The sequence below is a fragment of the Mus pahari genome, chromosome 3, assembly GCF_900095145.1.
Source record: "Mus pahari chromosome 3, PAHARI_EIJ_v1.1, whole genome shotgun sequence".
Classification (NCBI taxonomy): Eukaryota; Metazoa; Chordata; class Mammalia; order Rodentia; family Muridae; genus Mus; species Mus pahari.
In genome coordinates this window covers 4,322,464-4,346,781 of record NC_034592.1, presented here as the reverse complement: position 1 = coordinate 4,346,781, position 24,318 = coordinate 4,322,464, and the positions used below count along the sequence as shown (strand labels likewise).

General features: G+C 37.0%; 1 protein-coding gene across 3 annotated transcripts in view; it reads right to left on the bottom strand.

The window, feature by feature from the left end:
• The window catches only part of Plxdc2 (plexin domain containing 2), a 385,031-nt gene that overhangs the window by 96,794 nt on the left and 263,919 nt on the right, over positions 1-24,318 (bottom strand). For all 3 annotated transcript variants that reach the window (XM_021192904.2, XM_021192901.2, XM_029536023.1), the window contains one exon: positions 8,021-8,143. In XM_021192904.2, coding sequence (XP_021048563.1) covers positions 8,021-8,143 — 123 coding nt within the window. The remainder of the gene's footprint in view (positions 1-8,020; positions 8,144-24,318) is intronic.

Genomic DNA, 24,318 nt, shown 5'->3' with positions numbered 1-24,318 from the left:
GGTGCTGGCTTTTAACCCACCTTCTAAGCCCTGCAGCACCGGAACCTACACAAGGAAGTCTGTGATCAGGAAAGAGCAGTCAGAGCTCCCTTTACTCCTGGTACTCTCGAAAAGAGAGAATCCCACAGAGAAGACCTCTCTCCCTTCCTCTGGAGCCTTGGGGATTTCTTTAACTTTCTACTGGGAATACTTTTAGCCTCAAATGGCATTCCCCACCCCTGCTTTTGAGACACCCTGTTGACTTTTTTCTACATTCTGTTTTCCCCCTCCCTATATTGCGAGACCTCATTACAGCACCCGACTTTTTTTTTTAATACAAGAAAACAAAACTAGACATACAAAAGACTGTATATTACTAACACTCAATCTGTGGGCTTTCTTGAAGTTAGAGTGCCCTTTATATATAAATGATTCAGTTAGGGATCCTGTATTGCCTTCACACATTACATCTCTCTAGTCTCCTCCACGCAAGAACAATTTCATACACTGACATTGATATTCATTACATTGACTCTGGGGACACTCACAAGTCTTTTATCTTTTATCTTAAGATGCATCTAACAATTTGTACTTCTGGAAAATTCACTATAATTAGATTCAGAATAAGAATGTCTATGACATCCCACACAGATTCTCTTCTCCTTATGCTCTTATATCCTATCAGAGGGTATATTTACACTTTTAAAATTGTTTCAGTTTTGCTGGTATTTATTTGAATCCTTTGATTGAAGTGATATCTCATAGGCTAAAAGAGAGAGAGAGGGATAGAAAGAGAGAGAGAGGAAGAGAGAGAGGAGAGAGAGAGAGAGAGAGAGAGAGAGAGAGAGAGAGAGAGAGAGAAGAGAGAGAGAGAAAAAAACCACACACACACACACAAATCAAAAAACACAACAACAACAACAAAAAACAAAACCTAGGTCACACTGAGGTTAATGTGGCTCCTGCTCAGCGTGGTGGAATTTTGCTCTAGCAATTTTATGAGTGTTAATGGATACTATCTCCTTAGATTTCCATGAGCCATTTTCTAAACAACATGGTGAATTGAATAGATTTCAGATACCTTTGACCAAGCTGAGAAAGAACCTCTTCACAAAAGCTAGGCTTACATATAAAAGACATAACAATATCTTTTGAAAGATGTAATTTCACTCTTCTATTGAAAAGGCTCCTTTAACAAATGATGAGCCTGTTTCTCGTTGAGGCCTATATTTCCATCTTTGTTGCTTTGCTTTCAGGAGACTCAGGAGCAGCTTATGAGGTCCTGGGTTGACACCCAAGCCCTGTAGGGACAACACAGGCTGAAGCTGCTCTGGTGCACATCTTACCCTGGTACCTCAATCTTTTCATATTTCAAAATAAGCCCCAAGTAGTATTGATATGGGTTATTCAAGCATCACTCTGACAGCTCAGTTCAGTTTCAGAAGCGGACAGGTTGGCGGCCTCATCTATAATAACCAGAATGGTCACCAGATTCAGGTGTCCTTTCTTTAATACAGTAATGTGTTAGACACTGAGTGAGAGCATATATACATATATGTGTGTATTAAATATATAATATGGATTATTATCTACCTACAGAATTGATTTTCTGAAGTGAGAAGTCAAAAATTATAATTTTATTTCAAAGACACTCTGGATATTTCAAGACACATGAAAGTTAAGAGTTACAGGCAAATCCTTATGGGAGCAGGGGAACCCAAAGAAGTGGTTTCATGAGTCTCAGAGCGCCTGACCATTCAACTTCAAAGCAGAGCTGTGAACCTATAAATCTGGCCCCCAGCCCCCACGCTTGCAACTGTACTGGCCAGCTTCACATTTGAATCAGGTTTTAACTCCATGCCAGTGACTTTAAGCAGTTTGACTGGTTGTTTGGCTTTCAATTTTTGCCTGTTGAAGGACTAGCTTCTGTTGTGAACCCCAAAGGGAGGCTCATATATATGAAATTCTGGAGCCAAACAGAACTAGATGAATAAAATGTACTTATTAACAAAATTTACCTGCTTTCTGATTTTTGCAAATCATTTTTTGTGGTAGAATTAATAACATTCATTCTTGGCATTAGTAATGAGTAACTAGATGGAATTTTTAAATAGTCTTGTTACTTTAAGTACTTTGATTAATTATTTATTAGCTTTAAAGGATGTTAAAAGAATAGAAATATGTTTATATTGAGATAAAATTGTAGAAATAACACCAAAACATGGTTGAGCTTGACCCTGGAACTTTCAGCCATAGGAAATATCCAGCCCTTTAATGGGTAGAGGAGATAGCTCTCTTTGTTACAGATATCACTGTGTCTATGACATCATGCTTTAAATATGGAAAATATTAAAACCAACTGATAGCTAAAAGCTTTACATGTTCAATAACTTTACATGTGCAAGAGTCTTTTCATCATGCCCGCCATGTCTGCTTCACTCCAGTTTTGATTGTGTACCTTCTGCCATAGTCTGTGGTACAGGTAAAGACAGACCATTAACTGCCTCCAAGTCTCTCTTCCTACCTGGGACACAGTTTACGTGCATGCAGCTGCTTCCTCTCCTATGATGTGGGAACGATACTTATTACCTTCAAGGGATTTCTGATTTGATACAAGAAAATACAATGGCTTCATATGCTTTGTGAAAAGGAGAGGTGAATATAAATAAGTATTTCAGTGCAAATTCTGGTGAAGATAGTACTTATATCTTTGGTTGTGAACCTAGCCTTTAGCAGCTGAGCTATCTCTCCAGGGTGAAGATATTTCTAACATACTGTTAATAATCAGTGAAAAAAAGCACAGTGTGGGAAAAATGTTTACTTTGTAGAGTGGCAGAGTGGCTTCTTTTCGTGTTTCTGCATAATACTAATGGAAATACTATTTAGTATAAACGTTGCCCTTGAGTTTTAAAATTTGCCAAATATCGCTATTATTTTGTTTACTGGAGGATCAAGTTTTTAAGTTTCAAATTTTACTGAAAAGTGCTGAGGTTGAACAATAATGGTAGACAGGTGAGCATAGATGCCTTTTATAATTTGTTTTCTGCTCGTCAAACTGAATAATGGTGGAGTAAACGAAAGTCATCAGCTGCTAAAGAACCTAGCCTCTCGTTCAGAGAGCTGAGAGCTCTACTTCCCATCACAACCCTCCTGACCCGAGTCTTAGAAGATATTTAAGCATGGATAGCTGAAGTGGAAATTTCTGGTTTCATTGGAGACACAGTTATGTCAATGACGTTTATCTGGAATCTGTCTTATGAGAGGATGTTTTGCTGAAGCAGACATGTGACTCTTGGAAAGACAGACAATAAGACGCTTATATTGGTTCGACTTGCTAATCTTAGCTGGTCTTCACTCATCTTTGCTTGTCATGAATTCATAGAGGAAAACATACCAAAAAACTTCTTGTGGTATTCTGGTTGCTTCTAGCCATTTCCATGGACTCATGCCAATTAGGTGAAGCCTTATGGTTTGTTCTGGATTGAGTTGCTGCTACTGGTTTGTGCTTGGTGTTTGCCAATTAGACTGAACTGCTGGTACTGATCTTGGCTTGATGTTTTGGACTAGACAATGAATACTGGAATTGCCCCAAAAAACTACTTCTAAACAGCTCCATACTTTCCTTGCCCCATTAACAATATTTCTCCCCTATCTTTGTCCATTGGCTAAAAGTAAGTAAATTTGAAAAATCTAAACCAACTCATAGCCATCCACAGTAGTTCATGGAAGATCCTAGGCATGATTGATGTTCAGCTCCCTGAATCATAATTAAATCACCTGAATCAAACTTTTGATATTCAATATATATAAGCATAAATAGAAAAAACTAATGCTACTAAGTAGCTCCCCTTTTCTTCTGATTCTATGCTTGATCAGATTATTGATTATTGTTAAGAACTGTACTATCATCGGGCAGTGGTGGCGCACGCCTTTAATCCCAGCACTTGGGAAGCAGAAGCAGGTGGATTTCTGAGTTTGAAGCCAGCCTGGTCTACAGAGTAAGTTCCAGGACAGCTAGGGCTACACAGAGAAATCCTGTCTCAAAAAAAAAAAAAAAAAACCCAAATAATAATAATAATAATAATAATAATAAATAAAAAACAACTGGACTATATGACTTGCTAGTCATGAATCTTCAAATTATATTTCTAATGAAAGATACTATTTTTTATAGATTTTGCATATTAACATTCCTGAATCACATAGATTGCAATCATTTGGGCTATCTATAACATTTAAATCTTGCCTTAAAAAATGGTGCTTTACCCAGGGATCCATCCCATAATCAGCCACCAAATGCAGACACTATTGCATACACCAGCAAGACTTTGCTGAAAGAACCCCAATATAGCTGTCTCCTGTGCCTGGCAAACACAGAAGTGTATGTTCACAGTCAGCTATTAGATGGAGCACAGGGCCCCAGCTATTGGATGGAGCTAGAGAAAGTACCCAAGGAACTGAGAGGTCTGCAACCCTATAGGTGGAGTAACAATATGAACTAACCAGTACCCCCAGAGCTCGTGCCTCTAGCTGCATATATAGCAGAAGATGGCCTAGTCAGCCATTGTTGGGAAGAGAGGCACCTTGGTCTTGCAAACTTTATATGCCCCAGTACAGGGGAACACCAGGGCCAAGAAGTGGGAGCGGGTGGGGAGGGGGATGGGGATGGGGATGGGGATGGGGAGGGTATAGGGGACTTTCGGGATACCATTTGAAATGTAAATGAAGAAAATACCTAATAAAAATTGGAAAAAGAAAAAGAAGAGAAAATAAATTGGTGCTTTATATACTATGGTTTTATTTTAGAAGAAACTCTGTGACTTCTCCCCCTCGAGAGGTTCTGCCTATCCTATAGCAAATGTCAGTGATCCTACAGAGTTAATTTAAAGGCTACGACAGGAAGTTGCTATGACATTTAAAACTGTGTAGTATTTCAAGTTGCTTCATATATTAATAAGTAACACAGCAGTAACTCAGCTTTCTGTATCACATCATGGGAATTATATATTCTTTGACCATCACACAAAAGTTACTTCATGAAGAGAAAATACTTTCATCTTAAGTGTTAGTGATTCCAAAATTCTTAGAAGTAAAAATTCATCTTAAATGCTTAAGCTTTTCATTTATTTGATCATTGAATATTTATTGTCACACACTCTCTTTTATGTTCCTGTGCTAAGAACTGAAGGTAGATTTCTTAGTACATAGTTATTTTCCATGTCAAGAACTTAGAAACCACTTGAAGTAGTATATGTTAATTATAACAGTAATTGTAAGAGAGAAATAGGCAATGAGGCAGCCTATGAGAGGAGATATACTAAATATACATTTGACTTTTTATTGGATATTTTCATTTATATTTAAAATGTTATTGCTACTCCCAGTCTCCCCACCCCCAAAACCTCCTATACTATCCCTCCTCCCCTGCTTCTATGAGGGTGCTCCCCCACCCATTCACCCATTCCTGCTTCCCCGCCCTTGAATTCCCCTACACTGGGGCATTGAGCCTTCACAGGACTAATGGCCTCTCCTCCTATTGATGCCTGACAAGGTCATCCTCTGCTACATATGCGGCTGGAGCCATGGATCCCTCAATAATGCCAATAATATAAAAGCCTGGTTCTTAGTATCCCTTGCTAATGAACCAATTTCTTTCATGGCGTTCACAGAGCCTGCATATGCCTACATTAGTTAAGGTCCTAGAGTTGAAAGAAGTGGACACACATACCACCATCCCCAATTTAGAAGGTATCTCCAATTGATAACCACTTGCAAATGAAAGTTTAGGTTTTTGTTTTTTTTTTTTGTTTGTTTTTTCCAATGAAGTTGAGGAAAATACTCTTAAAGATAGCCTGTATCCCCTAAAGTCTCTTATTTGAATCTTAATGATATTTAATAATATATTAAAGGTTTTTCTTAATAGTTTCTGTGGTGATTTGAATAAGAATGGCCCATATAGACTTATAAATTTGAATGCTTAGCCACCAGAGAATGCCACTCTTTGGAAGGATCATAGAGTAGCTTTGTTGAAGGAATTGTGTCACTGGAGGGGGGTAAGCTTTGAGGTTTCAAAAGTCCAAACCAAGTTCAGTGTCTTTATCTCTGCTTGCAGATCAGAACATAGCTCTCAAGAGCTTCTCCAGAACCATGTTAGCCACCCTGTTTCGCACCATATGATAATGTACTAAGCCACTGAAACTGTAATTAAGCTTTATCTTTTAAGAGTCATAGTGGTCATGGATTTTTCTTCACAACAATAGAACTGTGACTAAGGCAGAAGTTGGTAACATGGAAGAGTATTGCTGTGACAGGCCTGACCATACTGTTTGTTGAGGGAATATGGAAAAAATTGGGATTTTAGACTAGAATAGTGGTTAGATGCTTAAAGTGGGGCTTTATGGGACATCTTTGTAGGAGCACAGAAGACAGTGCTAAATGCGATTTGGACCATGTATATGGTAGGAGACAGCTTAAGATGTTTCAGAGAGAAAGAATATTAGTCAGTAGCCAATTGTTCTCATGGCATTTGGCAAGGAAAGTGTCTGCTTTCTATCTTTGTCCCCCACGTTCTGCCTGAGGCTAAACTGAAGAGTTGTGGATTAATGGCATTGGCAGAGAAGATTTCAAGTCATCCTAATATTGACTGTGCCATGTGGTTATTGTCAATCATTCTTATTTAGATCTGTAAGAAAGGGAACAAAATAGAGAAAGAGAAATACAAAATGTAGAGTTTGAGAAGATAAAGAATGACAAGAAGTCTAATGGAACCTTGTGTTGTATTTAAGGAGACAAAATGTTTAAAGGAAAAAGAAATGAAAGAAAAGCTTCAGCAATGAAGGACACTATCAACCACAGAAGCCGATACAAATATAACTACACCAGGGGCTCAAGCTCCAACCATGTCGAAGAGAACTTTGCTAGATTCTCAGAAAATACTTAGTACTTTGAACTTTTCAGTAATCTTAGGACTTCTAAAGTTGGACTAAATGCATGTTTGCATTATTGTATGGCTAAAAGCCTGTGGGAGGTAGAGAACGGAATGTAATGGTTTAAGTAAGAATGGCCCCCCAAAAGCTATCCTATATTTGAATGCTTAGTCACATAAAGTGGTACTATTTGAAAGGTTTAGAAGGATTAGGAAATTTGGCCTTATGGAAGGACTGTGTCACTGGAGATGGGCTTTGAGATTTCAAAAGTCCATGCCAACCCCAGTGTCTTTCTCTCTGCCCATGTATCAGGATGTCCTCTCAACAACTCTCTAACACCATGTTTGACATGCCTGTCACCATGCTTCCCGCCACGATGGTAATGGGTTAAGCCTTGAAACCATGAGCCAACCCCAGCTAAATGATCAGGAGATTAAGAGTTGCTGTGGCCATGGCATCTCTTCAAAGAAAGAAAACAGTGACTAAGACATTTTATATGTTCTCCAAAGAAATACAGGGTTTAGATTGCTGTCAGTAGGCCTGGTATATCTTAACGTGACCAATTTCATATTTAAATGTCAATGGTATTTTATCTTCTTATGTAAAATGTAAATGCCTCTGACATAGTTTAGAATGGTGAGTTCAGCATATTGATGCATAAGTTGCAGAAATTGACATGTAGATATTTCAATATATGGTGTCATTTGCCTCTACCTGAAGTTCATTAGTATTAAATTTAGACTTAGCTAGGCATTTATTATAGGAAGGATTTATTACAAATAGCACCCAACACACATGCTTTGTGGAAAGTTCTATCTATAGCCACTCATGTATTCTATTGTGATGTAAACAATCATTTTCTGAATGAGAGAATGAGTGAATAGCGATGTCCTTATGTCACTTTTAATGATCTAATATTTAACAGTGTTAAAAATGCAGGGCAGCATTAAGCACATGTGGTATATTTACAAACTGGGTATACAGACGCCCCCCCCCCACCCCCCAGAAGGCTGATAAGAATCTGGTGCTTGGCTTTGTTGTGATTGTTGCAGGGTTTTATTTGCTCCTTTGTTTGTTTGTTTTTTATGCATCCAAACAGGGCGATCAGTACATACCATTATCAAAGTATCTGACAGTTGAATTTCTGGATACACTGGGGTCAAAATTTGCCATTAACGGAGCTATATACTGTGTAGCTGTGAGCATTCGATGTACAACTTCTCCAGTATATATGAAACCTATAATGAGAAAAACATGAAATGTGTTAAGACTGCCAGATAAAATTATAACCAAAACAGCTTCACACATACTTTACAGTCACACTTTAGAGATAAATTAAGATAAAGGACACACTTAGTATGTTTGACAACACTTTTTCTAAATAAAGTAAAAATTCTTTTATCATTTGCTAGTATCTAACAGAATTGCTTACCAGCAATCTATGATATATGTACATTTAACTGTGTACAGAGTGACTTCTGCCTCAAAGAGACAAGATAGTAAAAGTTTAACACAGAGGTAAAGAAAATGAAATCTTCCATTTTTCTATTTTAATCTTATTAATTAGTATGAGTGCTCTATCTACATGTAAACTTGCATGCCAGAAGAGGGCATCAGACCGCATTGTAGATGGTTATTTCCATGCAGTTACTGGAAACCGAATTTAGGACCTCTGAAAGAGCAGTCAGTGCTCTTAACCACTGAGCCATCTCTTCAATCCCTTATTGACTCATTTTAACACTAGCCTGACTTGCAAGCACTTTTATAGGTGAATTTCTTTTCATTACGTTTATTTGTGGGTTGGTTTGTTGTTGCTGTGGCTGTGGCTGTAGGTGCTGCTGCTGCTGCTGTTGTCAGTAAGGAGATCAAACTCAGCATCTCACACCTGAGGTAGGCAAGTACTCTCCTCCTGAGCTACATCTTCAATCTTACATTTTTCCTAAAATACAATTCATGCATTAAAAAGAGCCCCGATTTCTAAGTGGCAGTGAATATATCTACTCTTTTTGTTTGTTTGTTAGTTTTCTTAGAACAAATTGAAAAGGATCTAAATTAATACATGATTCAAATGTCTCAGCTTGTGATAGTCTTTGTAATTCTAGGGTCATATCAAGAAAATACAGTCTACACATTTGTAGTATTGACAACCTACAAATGTCCCTTCTTTGTGAAGTCTCAGCACCACCCTATTTCAGCAGGGACTTAATGAGAAGCACTTATTCTATGGGACTTGAGCTTTGAACTAATTTCAGAAGTTCTTGTTTTACATCCCTTCCACGTTTTCAATTATTCACTTCGGGTTTATTTCCTTTGTGAAATATCCATGACAAATTGTTAATCTTACACTGGCTTTTGATCACCAATGTTTATATCTGCCTAAGAGAAATCTCACTTCAAGAAATACTTATTTATTTTAATATTAATCTAAAGAGACACAATCAAGAATGAACATAAAAATAAACCTGCACATACAATATTATAAAATAAAATTTAGAAAAAGAGATTTGTGGTGAGGCATTTGGAATGTTCAGATAATTATTGTATCACTAGAAACTCCTTTAGATCATTTTTTAACAAGGAAAAGACACAAGATATTTTGAAAAAACCTGTAATATTTAAGCCTAAAAAGTGTCAAATACTTTATCTCATTTATGGTCTGAATAAAAATTTCATCAGCATATTTTGGGTCTTGTGATTTCAAGTTGTAAATTGTGATTTCTATGAAAGGCATTGCAAAAGTAAAATCATAAATGCTTACTTTCTATTAGAAAAAACTGTGCTGATATGATTTTTTTAAATCATATTTCACTACAGATTGTCAGTGGTACCCTCATATGTACAACCTCATAATTATAAACACAAAAAATACCCATTTTACAGACCCTGTAATTAATTTTTTCTTGCCTTCACTATGATCCATTTATAATTTAATCATTAAAATAGACACAAAAAATCTTTTACAGATGAAACCTTGAAAGTAAATGTTTTAATTAGACCATGAAGGAGCCCTTTCAGAAGGCATGAGCTCTGGGTGGTTTCTTCCTGACTCTATATTGTCTGTCTGTGTGGTGATAGACTGCTTAGCTGAGAGCAGAGCGACGAAAGAAAATGTTAAGTAAAGAAAGTGTTAAGTAAGCACTGAAGCCATTTTCCAGACCCACTGTGTGTAAAAAGCAGAAGCAATTACTAGAAACTAAATCAGAGCATTCAACATTTCAGATACCTCATTAATGTTCCTGTAACTATATTTTGGGGTTTTTGTTTGTTTGTTTGTTTGTTTGTTATGTTTTTTTTGATGACAGCATGCGTTGGAAATGTATTTATGCATTTATGAGGTACCCAGTAACATTTGGATTCATGAATGTATTTATAGTAATCAGATTGAAGACATTGTATTGTTCCTTGCTGTCAAACCTTATTATTTGTTTGTAGGACATTGATCGTCTCTTCTGACTATGTCCTGTTTATGTTTACTGTTTGAGCTCACTCTGCTGGGTGATCTAACTGAGGTATTGTATGAGATCTCCAGCCCCTTTACCCTTTCCATGTCTGTCTCTAGTAACTGTTATGAGACTCCTCATCTTCCAGATCAACTGTTCTGGATTATACATATGTAAATATTTCTATTCATATTTAAAACAGACAGGATACATGCACATGTGCCTATAGAGTTCCAGGGGGATTTGTCACTTTCTTTGACCAGAATATTTCCCAGACATACAGGACTCATATTTCAATGAAGAGGATTCAAATAATTCCCCAAGAAGTAAATGAGCACATAGAACAACTTGTTTACCATGTGAAGTAGAGTTATAATTCCCCCTCCCACAATAATTATAATGCAAATGAAAGAGAAAGGCAAGCAAGATGGCACAATGAGTAAAGGTCCCTCAAGACTGGTGACCTGACTTCCATCTTTGGAAGCCCAGGGTCACACCCACTCTCTCTCTCTCTCTCTCTCTCTCTCTCTCTCTCTCTCTCTCTCTCTCTCTGTCACACACACACACACACACACACACACACACACACACGCACGCACGCACGCACGCGCGCGCGCGCGCACACGCAGCATAAATAAACAAATAGATGTGGTATAAATAGATAACATTTACAAAATGAGTGATAATACCACTTATGACAGGCCGTGTATTGCTCCCACCACACTGAATGGGACTGTGCTTACTACTATTAACATTAAGATTAACTCTGCAACTAAAGGGAGGAATGAATTGACAGGTGAATGATTTTTTTCTGATACAGGGAATAGTATTGAACTTTTTTGGACTCTACTGAAAACTGATTTCTATTAGTTTTAAATGAACAAGTTAGTTGTAAATGAACAAGAATTAGAACAAGTAGGTTTTTTTTTTTGTTTGTTTGTTTGTTTTTTGCTTTGTTTTGTTTTTTCGAGACAGGGTTTCTCTGTATAGCCCTGGCTGTCCTGGAACTCACTTTGTAGACCAGGCTGGCCTCAAACTCAGAAATCCGCCTGCCTCTGCCTCCCGAGTGCTGGGATTAAAGGCGTGTGCCACCATGCCCAGCCTAGAACAATTGTTTTTAGCAAAATGCTCCATATAGCTGCTTAGCTCATGGATCTTTAAAAAAATATATTTCAACTGGGATTTGGAATGAAAAGAAACATAAGCTTGCTGAATGCAGAATATACTAATTCAGTGCTAGATATGCACTAGTTCCAAAAGTTACGACAGCTAGCCTTCTGAAAATACTTATTGTTATAAAGACTATAGCTTTAGGTCTTTATCACTATAACTTGATGTTAAAGAGACAAGTTACTATTGCATTGCTATTTTTTCCCACTTAATGCTAATTTAAGCAACATCTTTCCTTGCTTTCTTCAAAATCCTTAGTAGCTATTTAGGAGGACAGTATTAGATTCCTTTATTTATTACAAGATTTGATCAAAAATTTCAGTCACTCGTGTGCTCATAAGAATTGCTATCTCCAGGTGACTCAGGACTCTGAAAAATATCCTCATTACAAGAATGAAATAAGAGAAGCAAGCAAATTTTTCACTTTGAACTGCAAGAGCTACTACATTGCCCTTCCCCTCAGCTTTAACCACTAGTAATCCTCATCTCAAATTCTCAAGTTGAATCACATTCTATTCTTGCTTAAAGGCTTTCCTGAATATGGTTCCTTGTTGTGTGAGTAATCTGATTTCAAATATGTAAACATTATCCATTGATTAAGAGAATTGGTCGAGGTAAGCCTTTTATTATTATTATTATTATTATTATTATTATTATTATTATTATTATTGTTATACTCATTTATTTACAGTCCAGCCATTGCCTTTCTTCCTGGCTCCCCCTCCACAGTTCCTCATCCTATTCCTCCTCCCCCTTGCCTCCTGAGATGATAGTTCCAACCCCCAGGTCTCCCACCTCCCTGGAGCCTCAAGTCTCTAGAGGATTAGGCACATCACATCTCCTACTGAGGCCAGAACAAGTAGTCCTTTGCTATATATGTGCCAGAGGTGGGGGTGGGGAGGTGGGGCTCCGACAAACCCCACAAGTCCATATGCTGCCTGGTTGGTGGCTCAGTGTCTGGGAGCTCCCTGGGGTCTGAGCTAGTTGAGACTGCCTGTCTTCCTATGGGATCGCCCTCCCCCTCAGCTTCTTCAATCCTTTCAATAAACTTCATATGAACTATGGAGCTGGTCTGGCCCAGTTGCCTTCAGAGGCATGTATCATAGGCTTTTCAGGTTAGAGCTCATGGATCCTCAGGCACGTTGTGCCATCGAGTTCCCAGAGAGACCAGTGCACTCCTTCAGGCAGTGCAGCATCCAGGCCACATTGTGCTTCTCTGTATGTTCCCTCAGTGGTCAAGGAAGCATGGAAAGTTGATAGGACAATTGGTCTTAGACATGAATCATGTGCACCTGTAAAGTTTGCAAACTTCACTGTATCCTGGCAACTACAACTGTATTGATCCTGGCAACTGTTGTTATCCACCGATTAAGGTATAATGAGTTCCAAGTGCTCTCAAAAAAATGGCTACAGCATCAGTTGTGCTGTGACACCCTCCAATCAGCCCGATTTAATTTCTTATAGCCATACCAGGTGATGCTGGCTTAGTAAGAAAGTTTAGATACTTAAAATGAGCAAATCCCATTCAATCACTACGTATTGTTTTTCCACTTTTTAAAAGCTTTATGTTTTGTCTGCATATGTATATGTGTCTATGTACCACTTATGTGCAGTGCCTGTAAAGACTAGAAGAGGGTTTCAGATCCACTGGCACTGAAGTTACAGAGATTGTGAGCTACCACATGGGTGTTGAGAATTGAACCTGTTTCCTCTAAAAGATCAGTCAGCCAGTGCTCTCAATTTAGAGTTATCACCCTAGTTCCTAACTATGTACTTATTAACCACATTTACATTTTACAAATGAAATGATCAATTAATATACATAGGCCACTGAAAATTACACTATGTTAAGAACTCACTTCATCTCTGTAATAACTTGGAAGTATTATTTTCATTTATTAAATGTAGTATTTAATAATGTTTTATTTACCAAAGCTCACATAGCTGTAATAAGTCTTGTTATTCCAAATTCCATGGGCTCTAGTGCTGCTTAGAAATGATGTAAATCTAAATCACATCAAGTTCTGCAGAGGACAGAGAGTTAAAAGGCATTCCTATTTACTTCTCTTGAGGTCATTTTAAGACTATCACTCTGCAGGAACACTGGCAGTTCCATAAGCAACTTTAAAATGTCATTAAATGGGAGTTGACAGACTCCACACTCTCATGCAGTGGATTTAAGCCTAAACAAGCAGTTAGTGGAGGAAAAATCCTTTCTCTCTGCAAATTCCACCACCTGTGCTTTAGAGCTCAATTCCAGCCTTTTTAATTGAGCCTCCGGATCCTCTGCCTTTTAACTTGATAGTTTCATAAGCAAGTTTGATTCTTCTACAGCAGTTCACCAAATGATGCTGAATTTGGTGATAGGAGCACCCAATTAGAGACCGTGATTCATGGCAAACTCAAACTATTTCGTTGTAGTGTGACTAAATGACTTAACCTTCCTGTGCTTTGCTTCCTTGATATCTGTTAAATGGAAGAGGGATGGTGTTAGTTTATAAGAAAAGCAATGAATATGACTTTAATACGTAAAAAAGTTAGATGCAGGGATATAGTTAAATGGCAGAGAAGCTACTTAGTGTGGGTATGAGTTTTTGCCTGGAGAATAGGCACAAGCAACACCCCCCTCCCCCCCCACACACACAGAGTTGGAGGGAGGGAGGGAGGGAGGGAGAGAAAACACAGCACGGGGGAAGAGAAGGAGAGTGGGAGAGGCAGAGGGCAAGAGAGAATAAGAGAGAGACACCAAAGCCAACTAATTACTTAAATTTCCTCTAATATATATTAATTAACTGTAAACTGAGATATTTATATGACTTTAAATTTTTGGCTCAGGCCTACATGTACAACATATGTTTATATGTACCAATCAATTTTGAACATGAATTTAGCCACAAGACAATGGATAATAATGTTCTTTGATGTCCATAGTTCATGTAAGACTTCCTTCCATTCTGATGCAATAAGTACCTTGTAAAAATATCAGCTTCCTGTTGGCTACAAAGAGTATTGCCTTAACTGGAAGTGTCCCTGGTAAAGGAAGCACGAGGATACTATTGCCCATTAGACATGCTAGAAACCTATGATGTGCAAAGGCTACATAAAATATCCTACTTTAGCATTTATTCATTATTCTCATTAACTCCTTAGGCAAGGTTGGAGTCAACCCATAGTCTGCAGGCATCAAACATTTGTAGTTAAACACTGCCTTTAGAGCAGAGACCACAATGGCGTCTATATATCCGGTGTCATTCTTGTTAAGGCCTCTGTATCTGTGATCTCTAACCACTAATAAAGAGATCTGAAATTTATAAATCAGAATTAGAAGAAAGAATTTCTCACTCAGAATTCTCAGTGAAATCATGCATGGTATGCTCTTATTCTGCTCATGAGGAGCCACACTGAGTAAGTGGGCATCTGCAGTGATTTTGTGAATCAGGCAATGCTCACAGTTGAAAAGTTGCTTGAAATAAACTACAGAGACTGAGCAAATTGTGCTTATATTGTTTCTTTTTGTTTTATAACTCAATAAATTTCCACGTGCTACAAACTACTGCCTTTAAGACAAATGCTTATTTATTTTCACTCACAACTTCAAATAAAAGTGTGCAGGACAGCAATTGTTAATTTGGAACTTAAAAGTTGTAACTGGTTATCTGGAAATGTGGCTGTTTGCTAAGGCAACTACATCCTGATGGATTTCAGATGAGTGGCATCTAGTAGGCAGGCACTGTGGTACATGGGAAAAATGTAGATTTGGACACGAAACATAGACAGTTAATAAACATATTCTAAAATTCAAATAGGGCTGCTAATCACAGGATCCTCAAAAAAGAACCAATAATAATGTCCAATCAGCTGTCAAGTTAAAGCATAGTAAGGATATATTATGAATTAAAATATATCCATGGGGTTGTCTCTAATATCCTATAATATTGTCAATCACCAAATATTTCACATTAAATTTCCAACAGCTGTCAAAGTAAAAGATACCAAATACATTTCATAAATTTAAAAAACATATCTGTTAAAACTCATAGAGACCTTCCCTGAATTGGCTTAAGACCAAGTATTGCCAACTTCCAAAATCTACTTTGTGAGAGAAGGTCCCAGCTAGCAACTTAGCTGTGTACCATAAACTATGTTCATGAACTTGGCATTACCAGAATTATGGGAGAATATAAAGTAGATCATCCCAATATCATAGAATACCCAAGATGCATTTTCAAAACACAAGAAAACCAAGAAGGAAGATCATTGTGTGGATATTTCATTCTTCCTTAGAGTAAGGAACAAAATACCCATGAAAGGATATAAGTACAGAGACAAAATTTAGAGCTAAGATGAAAGGATGGACTATCCAGAGACTACCCCATCCAGGAATCCATCCCATCATCAGCCACCAAACCCAGATACTAGTGCACATGCCAGCAAGATTCTGCTGAAGGGACCCTGTTATAGCGGCCTCTTGTGAGGCTATGCCAGTGCCTGGCAAACACAGAAGTGGATGCTCACAGTCAGCTATTGGGTGGAGCACTGGGCCCCCAATGGAGGAGCTAGAGAAAGTACCCAAGGAGCTGAAGGGTGCTGCAACCCTGTAGGTGGAACAACAATATGAACTAACCAGTACCCCCTGAGCTCGTGTCTCTAGCTGCATATGTAGCAGAAGATGGCCTAATCAGCCATCATTGGGAAGAGAGGCCCCTTGGCCTTGCAAACTTTATATGACCCAGCACAGGGGAATGCCAGGGCCAAGAAGTGGAAGTGGGTGGGTAGGGGAGCAGGGGCAGGGGGAGGGTATGGGAAATATGTAACAAATGAGTGAATACTAAACTCAAATCCAACTGTATGCTGCCTACAAAAGACTTACATTACTTTCAGGGTCAAACACTGAGAATGAAAGTCAGGAAAAAGATATCGCACAGAAATAATAACCAAAAGGAAAGAGAAAAAATAACTGTCTAAAGAATAAAGGAAGTAATTACATAATAAAAAGGGGTTAGGTTATCAGAAGAACACTGGGCACATACACATGTAAAGTTGTAATTCATCATGGAAAAATATATGGATATTTCCCTTGAAACAGAATTATCATTCAATCCAGAAAACTGCTTTATGTTCATCTATCCATAGGAATTAAAATCACTGTGCTGAATGGATAACTAATGTATTCACTATGGTATTATCTACAGTAACAAATATGGGAATAATAAAAATATCCATAAATAGATAGAAAACATGATTTGTAAACATGCTGGAAAAAAATCAGTCAACCTTAAAAAGAAGCAAATCTGTCATCATCTGTGACAGCAGAGATGAAGCTGGAAGAAACAATGCTTAGTGAGAAATGTCAAGCTACAAAACAAAACTACAAATGCTACAAGGACTCACTCATGTGTAAACTCTTAAAAAAATGTCGAACTCTTATCTGAAGAATGAATGCTGCTGACCTGTGAACTAAACTGCTGATTTCCAGACAACACAGACAGGAGTTGCTCCAAAGAACCATTTCTAAACAGGCCCACATCCCCCATATCCTTTCTTTCCTCAGATGGGCAGTGGGCTAGAAGGGAGGTTAAAGCATTTAAGAACCATCATTAAAAGTAGGCTTTGAAAATATTCAAGTTACATTCATCCTTAGTTCTCTCCAGCAGTCACAGAGAGTGAGTAGAATTCTCTCTTCCTTGTTATTTTCATTGTTTGAAGGCAATCAAGCAAAGTCTATTGGACTAAAGCAACAACTCCCTATAGCTAGAAGGTGACCCTCAAAGATGCTTGATTTCTTTCTCTTTTAGCATCTTTAAAACTTTCTCGTGAAATTTACTTGAAAATACCTAGAAATAGCCCTGTAGAGAGGATATGTAGAGTATTGGTCTTTCTTGGCACATTGGTAAACCCTATAGTTACTGAATATGCCTAGGACTAGTTTAAATGAGATCATTAAAAAGAAAATACTTTGCATATCAGAAGAATTATACCCTTCGGAGTTTTTCTGAATTATAGAATTATAGTCTTATAGAATTATAACTAGTCTCTGGCTTACAAAAATATTGCTATATATAATGTAGGCTGAGACCAGAAAAAAATTGTCTTCCCCATAGAGAAAGCACACCAATTGGCTGTCTAATATCAAATGGCTGGCTCTAAAACATCCAGACAAGTAACATTTTATAGACTGAGCAGACATATTTAAGTATTTCAGAATACATATGTATAAACATATATGTTTGTAACAACAATTAATGAAAGAGGCCATGGGTTTGAGTAAGAGCAAGGCATACATGGGAAGGTTTGAAGAGAGGCAGAGGGAGGGGTGATTTAACTATATAATAATCTCAGAAAAGCAAAAAATATTTTTTTTTGAAAAGCTGAGTGTAGTTTTCCAATTTTATTTTTCACTGGGAATTTTTTGCTTCGATTGTTCAGCTATGACTGGGAAAAGTTGCCATTCAATCTCTAAATGTTACCTGATTCCATTCAAGTCAGATCATGTATCACCTGTCTAAACAGAAATGACACTCCTCTTTTCATTGTGTTTCTCAGGGTTAGAGGGCCATTCATTTAGACAAGATAGGAGCTAAAAGGAAGGCGTGCTCTGGTTTCTTCTGACAGCCGTCTGCACTGAAGCATTGGCTCCAGATCAAACATAAGATCTTTACTTTTGTAATTCTAAGCTATCTAAAGCAGTGTGTTTCCTCAGACGATGTGAGTTTCTATTACCACAACAATCACAGTTTCAGTTGTGTCATATATAATATTAAGTATATATCTGTGCATACACCCCCCCATATATGAGAAAGTCAGAGTGAGAGACTTAAGCATATAGTGTATCTGAGAGTACATATGTGTGTGTATATATGCATATATATGTGAGGGTTACATATACAGGTAAAATATCTGATGCGTATATACGCATAAGTGTATTCACATATAAATGAGTTTCTTTCTATGACGATGCAGCATGCAGTAAAAAGGATAATATTTGAATTGTGATTTATTCTATAAAATTGGAATAATATTAACCCCTTTTAACCAAAACTGCTGTCCACAGTCATCACTATAAAAAGGCAATGATTCCAGGCTGGTGAGATGGCTCAGTGGGTAAAAGCACCCGACTGCTCTTCCAAAGGTCCGGAGTTCAAATCCCAGCAACCACATGGTGGCTCATAACCATCCATAACAAGATCTGATGCCCTCTTCTGGAGTGTCTGAAGACAGCTACAGTGTACTTACATATAATAAATAAATAAATCTTTAAAAAAAAAAAAAAGGCAGTGATTCCAATTACAATGGAGCATCTGCACTGTTCTCTGATTTCATTTCAAAAGTACAGCTCCAGAGAGGCTCAATCTCCAGCTACATTGATCCTTTTTATGTTGCTCTGATCTTTCACATCCTAAGGTCAAGCTCAAACCTCTGTGATATTTGCAATCGTTCTGAGCCAAGTGCCCTTTACAATTTCAAAGTTATGACCCTGTCTACAGTTCCTCAGATATCTTAATAGCCTGATTCTAAGAGGTGATGGCATAAGTCGTTAGCATTCTGCCCTTCATCAAAGACTACAGACATGCTGGCATTATCTTTAGCCTTCTGTAGTGTGTTTTGTTTAGGTAGCTAGGTCCAGTCCCAAAGCATTACTTTCAGCCTTTCTTAAGTTCTTCCTTCTATTCTGTATAGGGAGTTTCCAAAAACTTTATCAAGACTTCCTTGGAATTCTTTTGGTTTCCCACTGGAAGACAGGATACCTACTTCCTTGCTAACCCCTCTATGACTACCCTGGGGATGTAGGAAATATAGTCATGAGGTTAGATTGTCACAGTGTTTGTTGAGCCACTGGGTTATAGTTCTAAGAATCAGCTAATACATATATTTTTTATTCAGGTACAACTGAATAACTGTGCTTTCCAAATACCAACATCAAAAGTCTACTGGGTGAGAAACTGCATGCTGTTGTCTATTCCATAGCTACCAATTTCCATATCAAACTTTCATTCTCTTTAAAGCAAGCCAGGTCAGTCACAACCTCTCAATACAACTCATCCAACATGCTCTGTACCTACACCCCGGGGCTGTTGCTGTGTTCCCAGCATATATTGGGGCTAGCCCATGCCCAGTCTCATAGTTTTCTCTTAACTATTTTTATTATTGATACACAATCTTTAATTACCCCCCCCGGAGATCTATTTATCTTCAGGCAGTATTATTAATGGGCCTTATTAATGGGCATGATTTTGTATCAGAAATGTTTGCATAGGGAAGGACTTTGTTTTAGAACAAAATAGGTACAAATTCTGGCTAGTTTTCATAATTGCATGGCCATGGCTACATTATTTAATTGCTCTGATACTTGTTTTCTCCAGTTTAAAACTGCAGTTTAAATAGCCTTTTAATATGATTATTTAAGATTTACCTGATATCAGTAAACAAATCTAACATAACACTATTTCTGGAATAACCAAAATTTTATAGTTCCTTTCTCGTCTGCTTTCTTCTCACTTTATAATTCATCTCTAATTTTTCTTAAAATTTCTCAGGACCTTGAGTAAGAACTGACCATGACCCTGTCTTTCTAAGAGTTTCCTTGGACTGAAATTGAATTAAGGAAAACCTGAATTGGAGATATATAAAACTAAGTCACATCTGATAAGCACGGACCACGTCAACAGTTTTAGGCTATCTTAATTTTTGGTCCAATTAAAGGTGTGACATTTATAATTAGGTCTGACCTTTGAAATGATAACAGAGATTTGAGAATTATTTTCATGTATTTTCAGTTGACTATTTGCCCACATGCATGCATGCTTGGTACCAGTAGAGGAAAGAAGAAATCAATAGATTTCCCGTGGAACTGGAGTTACAGATGTTTATGAGGCACAAGTGAGGACTAGGAACTCATCCTGGATCTTCTGCAAAAATGGTGCATGCTCTTAACTACTGAGGCACCTTGGCAGCCCCTGACAAATAGGTATATTATTATTAAACATAATCTTCATACCCAGCCCATGCCATGTGCTTCTCCTCCAAGTCTCCCCTCATGAGGCCAAGGACATTGAGATATAATTGAGCACTGAAATAATAAAATGACAAGAGCAAGAAATGTTGACACAGGTAAACCTTCATGAAGTAGTTTGTGATTTATAACATTGTGAACATTTGTACACAAAACACTAAATGCCAAGATAAAACCTTTGAGAAAGGAAAGGACTGTGTATGTCTTTGCTTCATATGTTCAGCCGTACACAATTATCTATTATACACAGGCACACGTATACAGATACTGAGAGCTTAGGGGGTAAGAATGCTGGCCATGCACATCTGAAAACCTTGGTTCAATCCCTGAAACCCATATAAAACGCTAGAATAACCAAGCATCTCTATGGTGAGACATAGTCCAGCAGCTCTCAGGTCAGCTAACCTGCCATCCACTGTATAGTGGTAGAAAAAAAGGGCAACTACACAAAATTGTTCTCACTTTCACCCCCATATGCAATTATGTGAAGCAGGTAAGGACAAAAATTTTAAAGTGTATGGATTTTATAAATCAATACAAAAATATACTGAGTAGCTTAGTCTAATGCACAATAAAATGTAGGCATGATACTATTCTTTCTAGAAGCGTTTTAGCCAAAGACTGCATTTTATTTTTATTTAATTATTCTTTTCTTTTGTTAATCCAGACCTACCAATACTTGGTTCGCAACAACTATACTGATCTGCATTTCTTTTAAGTAATAATGAATTATCCATAAAATTTATCTATTATGTTTATGAGACAGTTAGTAGGGTATGTAAAACCTAAAAGAGAACCCCACTCTTCCCGCCACACTTAGAGCTCTTTCGTCTCCAATGCTAAAGGAAATACTGAGCAAACAAAAAATAAATTCACTAAGACACCTATTCCTTGCTTTGACTTTGGAATTGATTTATTACCTTTTTAGCATGATAAATATGGATGATTACCCGTATTCATTAAATATAGGGTCCCTACATCCAAAGGAATAGAACTTGGTAAATGTTAATATTTATCTCACACATTGCGTCCCATTTTAACTGTTAAAAGAATTCTACTTTCTGTCATCCAGTATGGTAGAACTTTGCCTGAATATAGATATGACACCCTTTTCTAGCACATAAGTGGTACATAGACACATATACATGTGTGGTGGCACATGCCTTTAATCCCAGCACTTGGGTGGCAGAGGCAGGCAGATTTCTGATTTTGAGGCCAGCCTGGTCTACAAAGTGAGTTCCAGGACAGCCAGGGCTATACAGAGAAACCCTGTCTCAAAAACAAACAAACAAAAAACAAAACAAAACAAAACAAAAACACATTTTGCCTTGGTCATTCGATCTATGGCAAAGTTGTTTACCTTCTCACATTCTTAGTTATGCGTTTATATCCATCAAAAATTTTGTTATGTTCAACCAGTTTTATTTGTTTATGAGTGAATATAGGCTTTAATATTTGTAATAGTCTTTAAAAGATATAGTCATAATTTACAGAAAGAATTTATACTTCTGATTTGTTCTTATGGAGATGTAACCCAGTAGGTAGCAATCATCTGTGTATTTTTATCTACTCTTATATGTATATATATATACATATCAGAAAGTTCAGTTGAGTGATCTTTAAGATACACTGTTTTGTGAGAATAACCACCATCACGTATTGTTTTCCCTTGCTTTCTTTATTTCTTTTCAATGTTATACCACATGTTCATATTTTAAACAGGAGTAACTAACATTTTAAAATAATTAACCCGTACAATGGTCATTCTCTAGGATGTTTCAACTTTGCTCATATTTATATTTTTTAGCAATTCATATATCTGTCTGACATGTAGCTGGGCTTCATCCATTTTTACTGTTATAATATTCTATTAGAAAAACGGAATGCTACTCATTAGTCTATTAGACTCGATGACAATCATGTTGTCTCTGGCTTGACTATGGTATTGTAAAAACTGATGATCATGATTTTTAACATGTGACCAACTGTCCACGTATAAGACCTTCTAAAGAATAAAGGCTAAGAGCTGTAAATTCAGATCTCTGGGCATACACTTGTACAATCTCACCTTATAATGGTGCATTTCTTCCCTAAATTGTTATAGCAACCAGTATGCCTACCATCCTATTTGTCTTAATTTATATTTCCACAAAAAAATTGTGTCATTTTTTTATATAATTGCTGTCAAACTAAATCTTTTGGAGCATTTATTCACATCTGAGTTTGAACAATAATAAAATATATTACAAAAATTCATTTTTGAAAGTTCTCTAAAGTGACTTAAAACCCTTACTTGTTCTTATTAATTTTTAGAGATTGTTTATTATATTTTCCCAAAGAACAATAAAACTAGATGTTTCCTTTATTAAATATGGCTTTTGTTTCATTAAAGGTTGCCATCCTCTGAAGTTACATTGACATTTTTTACATTCTGATCTGACATTCATCTCAATCTTCTATAAAATCTTAGTCACATTTACATTTTCCACCTAACATATGTTTGTGAATGATAACATATTTTCCAAATTAATGCATTTTTATATGTTTGGTAACTGGTACAGGATCATGTATTATTTTATCTTATTTTGTTTTATTTTTGTAAATGAAACTCTAGTCTTGCTAACCTGGGATATTATACATTTTCTTATCAAAAACGTATAGTCTTGTTTGAATATTGAGCTAATCCTAATAATTTTCCCTCTTAGATCTTTAGCAGGTTGACCATTATATAATCTATAATCAGCATCTATACACCAACATTGATGTTTGTAGGGCATCAGAGGACATACAGGTCCATTATAACAGACCCATGAATCACAGTGTCCTTTATACAACTAAACATAATCATCTGTGAAACAGAAGGTATGCCATTGCTTATGGGTAGCAACTTCCATTTTTTTCTTCACATTCCTTTTCAGTAATTCATATATATTGGAGGGAAATACTTTCCAAGACCCTGATCTGTAGGTCTCTCAAGCATTATTCCCTAGAGATGTTATTGTTCTCCATTACTTTCTCAATGCTTTTATAAAAATTAAACCATAATATATGATTAGCCACTGAAGTGACGCTATAGGGAATGTACTTCAAAAAGGTGATTCATTTCTCCCTCAATTTACTGTCCTTTTGACCAGAACAGCATATACTAACAATAGATAAAATAGGTATGTGGAAAAATGAGGCAAGTTAATAGAACTATAGCACAAGACACTGACTGGATGCTAAAGCTGCATCTGCCTGTGTAAGACACAGTCAGAGAAAAGAGGCCTGCCAAGCAGGACAAAGATCTTTCAGTGCCTCCCAGGGAAAGGGAATCAATTCTTAGATGTGTATTTTTTTTTTCTTTTGACATCTTCTGACTGACATCTACCAAAAAGGATCAGAGAAAGCCTTGCCATTTTCCCTACTTGAAAGAAGACATTTTCCAAAATAGAGTGTAGAAAGGCATAGGTACTTCCTTGTAATTGATAATTTATTTTCCAAATGTATTACTTATCTAAAAGAAATGCATGGCACAGAACCCACGTCTTTTTTTCACAAATACTTCATACTAATCAGAATTTTAAGTATGAGGTCTATTGTTCCTTCATTTTACTTTCTATATGATAAAGCAGAGAATTAGAAGTTCTTCATGCTGTAAGGAATTCTCTCCATGTGTATTCTTCTGTGGCTCCCACTGAATGTATGAGAGGAAGATTTCATCAAAGAGGAAGTAGAATTTTGGCCAGGAAAGCTAATCTCTGTACACAAACACACACACACACACACACACACACACACACACACACACACA